Consider the following 8,908-nt stretch of genomic DNA (forward strand, 5'->3'; position numbering starts at 1 on the left):
TCAAAGGATATACACATTCAGTGGCCACTTCATTAGTTGCACCTTGCTAGTAACCTGTTGCATCACCACCAGTCTGAACAATTAATACAAGGTAGGATGATCTATGCTTTTGTTGTTTACACCAAAATCTAAACCCAACCATCCAAATGACAATTTAAAAAAAAAAACAAAAAAAACCACCCATGTCTGCCACTTGGATTAACCCAAAGAAGAAATAATAATAATAATAATAATAATAGTTATATCAAAGTCAAACTCAACTTTGATATAATATGATATATAATTATATCAAAGTTTATATAATTTTGCTATCATTTATATAAAATGATAGCAAAATTAATATCAAAATACTGCACATATTTTGATATTTGATAACACAGATGCATGTTAAAAAATAAAATAAAAATCAAACAGCTAGCCTTTTACTTAGAGGAAAATACAGTCCAATATTTCTACCTGTAATTAAAAGCATGTTTTTGCCTACCGTAGACAAAATGATGACCAGAAACTCTTGTCCTTGGAACTCCTCCACAGAGCCCACTTTGATGTCCGACAGGCCCACCTTCCCCAGCAGGACACGAATCTTCTCACACTGGTGAGGAAAGCCAGAAGAGTTTAGGGTCTACAGGAGTGCAGTTGGACAGTTAAGTTGAAAAGCCATTAGGACTAACAGTTTGAATTGTGCAAATTGTTGGGGTTTTTTCGGTCTAATAAAATAGTAAAAGAAAAAAACATTACAGTGATGAATCGTAAACTCATACTTGTTTTTTGTAGGGGGCAATAACGCCAATGTCAGAGGCATGGACAGGATTGTAGAGCTTCTTTGCCAGTTGACAGCAGTACAGCATGACCTGTACAGCTTCTACTGGGTTAAACCATGATGGGTTGTTACCTTCTCTCATTTCTGTGCCCTACAGAAAAAAAGGGGGGGGGGGGGGAGAGAACATGCAACAAAATAAAAATGCAAGCTAGCAATCCCAACAAAGTGTCATATAACATTCCTCAGTAAAGGAACCTATCACTTTCATTACCCTGACTCCATGAAAAAGAAGTGGGAAGCGTTTTTTGGGCAGATTTTTCCACTGGCACAGGGAGTCCACAATAGGCCTGGGTCCTTTACAGCACAGTTCTCCCTGATAGAAGAGCTTTGAAGGCAGTGTGAGCAAGGCCTCATGAGAACGATAGTTGTAGACCAGCTTAGTTACCTGTTGTTGTAATGAAACAGCACTCCTGTGATTATCATGTAGACTGAAAATACACTGACAGATTCCAGTCAAGTTCATTTATCATTAGATCTGCACTGTATCTTAAAACTTTTATCTTTACACATTGTAATATGATGCATTTCTGCAAAAAAAACAACTTAAAAATGCTCAACAGCATAAACACCTTTATGTAGAACACTAACCAGCTTAGGATTGTAGCCCCAGTCCTGTCTGGAGTACAGAGGGTTGGCCATCAGCCTCTCCAACAAAGACACCCCAAAGCCAAAGGCACTGGCTATCTTAGACTTCACAAGCGGACCCAACTGACAGGGGTCTCCAGCTAAAACTATCTAAATAAGGAAAGGTTTTTTTGTTTTTTTTTTAAAAACAACAACAAAAAGTAATTGTTAATAAAGCTCAGTTCAGTCATGACCAAAAAGTAAAGTAAGTACACAAAAATATGTGGGAAAATTAGTTTAACCAGTCATCAAATTCACCCCAACCCTGAGATTTTCTAGTGTCTGACAACACTCAAATCAGGCAGGTCCATTGTTTAATCCACACAGTATTTCCAGTAATAAGAAGACTCTCGCGGGGCTACATATGTGAAACAGACAACATCTGAACCCGATTCTCCCAGAGCTCATATGTAAAAACCCACTAAGGTCTTAATGAAATCAGTACATGTGTATTTGTGCTAACCTGTCCATCTCTCTCAGACACAACGCTCATCGGGATCAGGGACTCTGGCTCAGTGGCTTGACCGGCTTCATCCAGAAACAGATGAGTAAAGTGTCCAATTCTGAAGATTATTAAAGGGTTAGTAAACAAGGACTAAAGTGGGAGAAAAACTGATTAACCTCTGTCTACTATAACCCATGTCTTACGGTAGGCCTATATTATGGAACATGCCAGCACTGGAGCAGGTGCTGACTACAATCCTGTGGAAAGCAGCTTGACGAATGTCCTCTCCTGCCCTGGAGTACACTCTCAGCACTTCTGGGATAGACTACGGGGAGGAGTGGAGAGAAAAAAAAATAAAGAAATAAAAATCTAAATCTGAAATAGTCAAACACATTAGCCTAAATACTATATTGAATAATATTAAATACCTCATTCTGCCTACAGGACGCATTGACACGGGCCAAACTCGCAGCATGCAGGAAGCCACTGTTATGCAGGCGGATGCAGATGAGGTCAGCAGCACTGTTGGAGGGGGTACATACAAGTACCCGACTACTGGGCATAAAGTAGTAAACCTGGATGTGGAAAAGATTAAACCTCATACAAGCAATGGGAATCAAACAGCCATCATTTGCAAATGAGAGTCTAAAAAAGACTAAGTGCTAAGGATTTTTATTCACTTTGTCATAAAAATTAATTAATTAATTAATGAAAAAAATAGATATACTGGCGGCAGCAGCGGCCAGTGGTACCCCTCAGCCTCCTAATAGATGCACCTAGGGTTCAAATTAAAAAAAAAACAAAAAAAAAAACAAAACCTACGTTGCCTAGTTCTCACATGTTACTGCATTCACAAGATTTTTTTAGAAAACTTGACCTCTGACCTCCAACCTTGAGGCCATGGTCACTGACATTCAAATTCATCAAGATTTTTAGTAGACACACCTATGGTATCAATTTGAAATTGCTATGTCAATTTATTGCGTTATCGAACTCACAAACTTGGGTGTCAACGCTGCCTGCTCACCCACCAGGCAGGGCAACAACAATTCTATCTATTGACAATCCAGACTTAAACCTAAATACCAATGGACAAAACGTAAAAATGAGTACAGCCACAGTGTGAATAAGAGTGGCACTTACAAAATTATATTTTTCTATGTATTCATGTGACTATATTGCATTGAGTATGTGCACCTGGAGTATGGCCTCTATAATGGTGATCGTCTTTCCAGTGCCTGGAGGTCCAAAGAGCACATACGGAAGGGGCCGGCACTCCCCTGCTAGGATCCTCTTCACTGCCTCCTTCTGAGGGGGGTTCAGGTCTGGGTTAAAGAAGTGCCCTTTGGTGGGGATGGGTTTAGATGTTGGTGCACAATCTAGATACAATTACACATTTGTTAATGATGATGCTGGTGACGTTATCAGTCAAAACACAGACAAAATCAATATGATACTGAAAATATCTGTACCTTTAGTCTGTGTGCCTTTTGACTTCATGTCAATGGTAATGCCTGACACTTTTCCATTTTCAGTGGCTGGGGGCTGTTTTTTTTTTTTTTTTAACATATTTACATTTGATTAAAAGCTTTAAATGTAATCAATTAATGTCTTACTTTCACCCCCCCCTATTGTGCCCTACCGTTTTGTCATCTAGTTTATCCATCCATTTTCCAGTCCACCGAGGGGTCCGGGTTGTCACTCTGGAGGGGAAGAGAACTGCCCGACAATTTTAAAAACTGCTTTTAAAGTTAGTCATAAATGCTTGGGTATTCTGTAATCAATATGTAGCTATGAAGAAATAAAACAAGCTTTGTGTTTCTTTTTACAAAATGTTTGAAGGCATCTGAACAAGCTGTTGCTGCAGTACATCGTGTGTCAAGACAAGTCAAACAGCACCCTCTAGTGCCACTTTTGTGGCCCTGACAATGTGTGTCATACTAAAGATGAGTTTAAGCAGTTACTCTTGTTTTCCCTCCGTTTAACCTTTTTCTGTTTTTCGATACATATTACACAAAATATAATTTCATTACATCAAAATACATTTTTATATAAAATTATTTAAAAGAAAACGAGTCTGGAATGTAGACTCACAGTAATTTAGATTGAACTTACTTTCCCCGAAGTGTTTTGTCTGTTCAAGTGCACTGTGACACCGCCTCATCGTCAATCTGAATAAACAAACATCAAAAACATTAAAAGGTAAACAAAAAACCCTGAGGCACAGCAACTATGAAACTGTTTTCAGGTGAAAGACAAATTTGAAATGTGAAGTAATAAGTTAATTATGATATTAGGATTCTACTCATTTTCTCACCTGTTGTAAGAGAACTCAACATCTAGTGGCTCTCCGAGGTAGCTGCGCTGAAAGTCTGAGTTCACTCGCAAACTCACATCCTCATCATTGATCTGTGTAACAACTGAGCATTAGACTAACATAAAATTAAGTATTTTTTGAAAATATGCTTTACAATAAGAAATATCTCCATACCTCTGTGACGTAGCTAATGTACTCCATTACCACGCCATCACTTTGTGGCTTCTTTAGTATTATTCTATCCCCTGAAAAGGAAGCTTGTCAACCTTCTTCTTTTGTTGAACAGTAACAATAAAGCAACAATAATGATGAAAGGCACTTAAGGCCACCTTACCTATATAGAGATTAGGTCTGCCTTCGGCCAAACCCGGGACCTCGAGGTGCAGGTAGACAGCCCCTTTCCTGAGAAGCGCTCCGCTGAGAGAGAATTCTCTCAGTTCCCTTTCTGCATTCAACTCTTCCAGCCACAGAAGGACTGAGAAACGCGACTGCATGTTTGACGGGGACAGCACCTGAGCAAAATGCAATAACTTACTGTTTCACTTCATGCAAATTCTGATTTTCTATTTTCAATAGGGCACAAGACACCAGCCACCTGAGGCAGTTCCTAACATTTTACATCACATTGCTTACAGAAAGGCTTAAAAGTTAATTCCTTACTCAAGACCCACAGTTTGTTATTTTACTGATTCAGAAAGTGAAATTATTGTCAGCCAACCATAAACAACCCCTCCCAATCATGTAAAAAATCAAATGTTTTTTGTCATTATTTTTCAGGACCAGATTAACTTGACCGCAGGCAAGCTCACCTCTCCAAGGCAGGGCTCAACAACCAGGACATCACTCTGGGCTTCCACACAGTCTCTTAGAGCTTGAGGCACAGGGTAGTTGGGTAGAAATTGTGGCAACCGTCGATTAGCAAGCCTAGAAGAGTGACAGTCAGCCTTACACAGCAAGTAGCAAGGGTTGGTTGTGCAACTTAATTTAGGGGGGGAAAAATAATTATGCCCACCAATAATCCCCCACATGATCAGAATCATTGGAATCAGCTCTTTCGATACCTTGGTGTTATTTTCGGAGCAGCTACTGTGATCACGTGAGAAGATTTCGCTGCCACTGGGCGACTATCAGTAGGAGCGTAGGGCACAGAGGGCTTAAGCACATCTTCACATTCACTGCGCACGGTGACCTCCAGGCGCCTCCCGATGGTGAAAGAAGAGAAGTGCAGCAGTAGCAGCTCAGCACAAGTTCCCAGGCTCCTTGAGAAATTTCCCAAACAAAATTCAACTGTACATAAAAATCATAACAACAAAAGCCCAATAGAGACAGACGACACCTCCAATGGTGAAACTAATAAATTGTTAACCAGTAAATCCAAAGTGAGATTAAGCAAAGTTCTTCTTTCTCATACATTACCCATATTAGTGATTGTATTATTTTTATCATTGTTTTGATATGAGGAATAAAAACAAAACTTACTTTGCCTCGCAGGCTACAACAACTGGCAGTCTCTCTCCAGGTAAAATATCCAACTCGCTTTCCTGTCTTCTTAGACCAGGGGAATGGACCGCCTCCTTCTGCGCATCGCCATTATCTTTGTCTCCATCTTTTACTTGGATTTCTGAAGACTTGACAGGGTTTTCTTGCAGCTGCTGCCCTTTTTGCCTCAGTGACATCAATCCTTTAACACTAACCAGAGTGAACTGTTCTTCTGAGTCCCAGCCAGCAAAGTCGCAGTGTGTAAACTTGTGGGTCTCTGAACCTTTATTTCTGTTAAGAGAAAGATGAAGACACTAAAACGCAATCCTACTGAATACTAATTAAAATCGCATTTTCTCAATAATATATAGTCCACAGTTCTCTGAAAGTTTGTGATGCAGTAGCACAATTTGCTGAGATTAAGCACTCATTTCCCCTTCTAAAAGGATGTCCACAGGGAGCATTTTGTGCTGATCCATGCTGACCTCTATCTCCAAGAGACTACATCATTTGTTTTGTTTTCAAGTTATGTGCCCTTATAAATAGTGCCAACATGCTTGCTCTGTCTGCTGTGGTTCCCATTTAGGTTGCCTCTGGAAAATTAGTTTCATTTAATTTATGCTCATATGAACACGTGGAAAAAGTATTACAATGTTTTTACTCTCAATGACATTTATCAAACAAAATAGCAAAGCTGCACTTTCACTTTTGACAGGTACAAAAGCAGAATTAAATCAGTGCTTTTAATAAGATGTACATAAAATTTAAAGAGATTTCATTTTGAGTGCTCTTATTTACATTCACAATGTTAAGATTTTATTTCTTCCCTGATTAACTTACTGTATCCAGAGCACCAGCTCTCGTGTCTCCCCAGTCATCAGTTCCCCAAACTGTCCGTAGTCTGTTACATTCAGCCCTCCTTTATCTTCTAAGATGCTCTTCAGCTCAGCCTCTCTGAGAGGTGTAGCAGAAAGATTTGCACTGCAATAAGAATAAAAAATACACTCATTATGATTAACTATCTATCAATCTGTCAATCCTTTCCGTCTCCGGGCGAGGTTTCCCGTGTTCAGTCAAATTAAGCCGCAGGCGCCACTCCTGGTGGTACCCTTCCGTCAATTTCTTTAAGTTTCAGCTTTGCAACCATACTCCCCCCGGAACCCAAAGACTTTGGTTTCCCGGACGCTGCCCTGCGGGTAATGGGAATAACACCGCCGGATCGCTAGCTGATGATTGCTCAATGAAGTTATTTTTCAAGCAGAAACTGTAAAAAGCAAACCCACAAAATATACAGTCATCACTTCAAGCTTAAAAACTGTAGCTGATACCTCTGAGAGAAGGGTGCCATGCAAAGAGCCCTCCAGCTATAGAGTGACTGACTGCTCTCCACCATTACCAGGTTAACCAAATCTCCTACTAAAGGCTCGTAATGGGCAGGGAGCAGGAGAGAGTCCAAGCTGAAGAAAACACTGTCATCCACCACTCCACTACGACCATAGATACTGGTCACACGCACCTACAGAAAGGAGGTGAAAATGACAAATGGGGGGTTTTTTACAAAGTTTTACCATTGCAAATAATTCAGCAGAAAAGTAAAGTACAACTAAATGGACTCCAATAAAATAAGCATGTATTGCATTTTAAAAAAACAATGATACGATTACTTGGTCTAGGCGGCAATAGCGTAAAGGGACCACAGAATGAGCCTCGGTAGTCCACTGGTTAGGATTGATAAAATATTTTGCTTGGACCCAGTCTCCTTTCATTGGCTCGTAACCTGCGAGAAGACAGAAACGTAAACCTTCAGCAGATTGAAAGCATGATCTTTAAAGATCATGCTTTAATGATCATGCTTGGTTAAATCAGTCCAAAATACTGGCTGGGGCTGAATGACCAAGAATGGGTGTAGCAAAGCATCACGGGTGGAAAAAGCTTTTAGCATGTAACGTGAAGTGGGAGGTACCTTCCCAAAGACTGTGGCATGGGAAGTATGTGGTTTGATTTATGTAGCCACCATCTCCATCAAATGATGTGACCATGCCAACAAGAGGCCGCAGCTGCATAATGTCAGCTTCTAAGGAGGTTTTTCCTCCATCCTCCCAAGCGTCTGCACTCTTCTCCACCTAAAGGACATGGTTCAACAAAGCTCACTGTGAATGCCTTAGTGGAGGGAACAACAAACAAGTTCTCAATAGAAACAACTTCACACTACGAAATAAACAGAAATTTAAGCTGTTGATCACATGAAGCACAGGCTCCTCACCCTTAAAGCTTTCCATCCCCCTTCGGAACCATCTCTTACTGCTATACAGTTGACCAGGTCTCCTTCTTTCAGTGGCACGCCACCCAAGACCTCACCACTAGTGAAGTAGATGGCATCGTCGATCATGCCATAGTCAAGACACAGCTGGGTTATCACCTGGCCCCTCAGGTGGCGAATGTCTTCCCTACCTGGTCAAGAAAAAAAATGCAAACCAAACTTGACTAATCTAATGTGTTAGTATTCTGCTATCAGCAATACACACGATTAAGCTGACCAATTTTTTTACCTTGACGTGGTTTGAAGTAATATTGCATTTACCTGATTCATGGGAGAAAATGTCTCCTTCCACTTCGACTGTCCTCCACAGTGGAGAAACCAGCTTGGACAGCACACAACGCACCGCAGTAAGCATATCTGCAAAATGCTAGCTCACGCAGCTAGCTACCCGCACTAAGAAAACAGGACAGAGGAGAGCTGCTCTTAATCAGTATTTGCCACCTAAGAGCAGGCTGTACGTTTGCCGTTGTTACACTTAACTCGCTAACAGACTATTAATCGAACACACAACTGAGTGAAGTCATAAAGTTGAATAAGTTATCAATGTCTGCTAATTAGCTGGGGCAGGAAAGTTAACAAGTTCACACGTCGCAGGAAAAGTTAGCTAAAAGCTACCTTACTTTAAAAGCCCGCAAATAGAAAATAATTGAAAACATTATTAAACAAATAAAGGTAGTGAGAATATGTTAATAATAAATTAGTTAGTGACATTAAACTAATTTTCAAATGTCTGATTCGAGACCTGTTGGCTCTTCCACCCTGAAGATCCGTGGCACTTTGGAGGTACGCGGGGACGCTCGGTCACGGCTAATTTTAAGAAGGGCGGCGCTAGGAGACAGAGGGTAGATTTAACCAACCAAACGGGGGCGCTGTAAAGTACACAGTAAGCAGGTGATAGGAGGA

At 40.5% G+C, this 8,908-nt stretch overlaps 1 protein-coding gene across 1 annotated transcript in view; it reads right to left on the bottom strand.

Annotated features, from left to right (window-relative positions):
* The window catches only part of mov10l1 (Mov10 like RNA helicase 1), a 10,725-nt gene extending 1,875 nt beyond the window's left edge, over positions 1-8,850 (bottom strand). The window contains exons 1-24 of the mRNA XM_005728162.1: positions 8,748-8,850; positions 8,267-8,398; positions 7,949-8,136; positions 7,649-7,808; positions 7,350-7,462; positions 7,014-7,201; positions 6,526-6,666; positions 5,686-5,976; positions 5,268-5,465; positions 5,016-5,130; positions 4,541-4,718; positions 4,381-4,451; positions 4,207-4,298; positions 4,005-4,060; positions 3,532-3,608; positions 3,362-3,434; positions 3,087-3,268; positions 2,318-2,464; positions 2,093-2,214; positions 1,908-2,007; positions 1,409-1,555; positions 1,032-1,205; positions 762-911; positions 485-592 (exon numbers count right to left, since the gene is read on the bottom strand). Of these exons, the coding sequence (XP_005728219.1) occupies positions 485-592; positions 762-911; positions 1,032-1,205; positions 1,409-1,555; positions 1,908-2,007; positions 2,093-2,214; positions 2,318-2,464; positions 3,087-3,268; positions 3,362-3,434; positions 3,532-3,608; positions 4,005-4,060; positions 4,207-4,298; positions 4,381-4,451; positions 4,541-4,718; positions 5,016-5,130; positions 5,268-5,465; positions 5,686-5,976; positions 6,526-6,666; positions 7,014-7,201; positions 7,350-7,462; positions 7,649-7,808; positions 7,949-8,136; positions 8,267-8,360 (3,165 nt within the window). The 5' untranslated portion in view covers positions 8,361-8,398; positions 8,748-8,850. The remainder of the gene's footprint in view (positions 1-484; positions 593-761; positions 912-1,031; positions 1,206-1,408; positions 1,556-1,907; positions 2,008-2,092; positions 2,215-2,317; positions 2,465-3,086; positions 3,269-3,361; positions 3,435-3,531; positions 3,609-4,004; positions 4,061-4,206; positions 4,299-4,380; positions 4,452-4,540; positions 4,719-5,015; positions 5,131-5,267; positions 5,466-5,685; positions 5,977-6,525; positions 6,667-7,013; positions 7,202-7,349; positions 7,463-7,648; positions 7,809-7,948; positions 8,137-8,266; positions 8,399-8,747) is intronic.
* Positions 8,851-8,908: the final 58 nt, after the last annotated feature.

The sequence above is a fragment of the Pundamilia nyererei genome, unplaced genomic scaffold, assembly GCF_000239375.1.
Source record: "Pundamilia nyererei isolate P.nyererei 1_Seehausen unplaced genomic scaffold, PunNye1.0 scaffold00027, whole genome shotgun sequence".
In the NCBI taxonomy this organism is placed as follows: Eukaryota; Metazoa; Chordata; class Actinopteri; order Cichliformes; family Cichlidae; genus Pundamilia; species Pundamilia nyererei.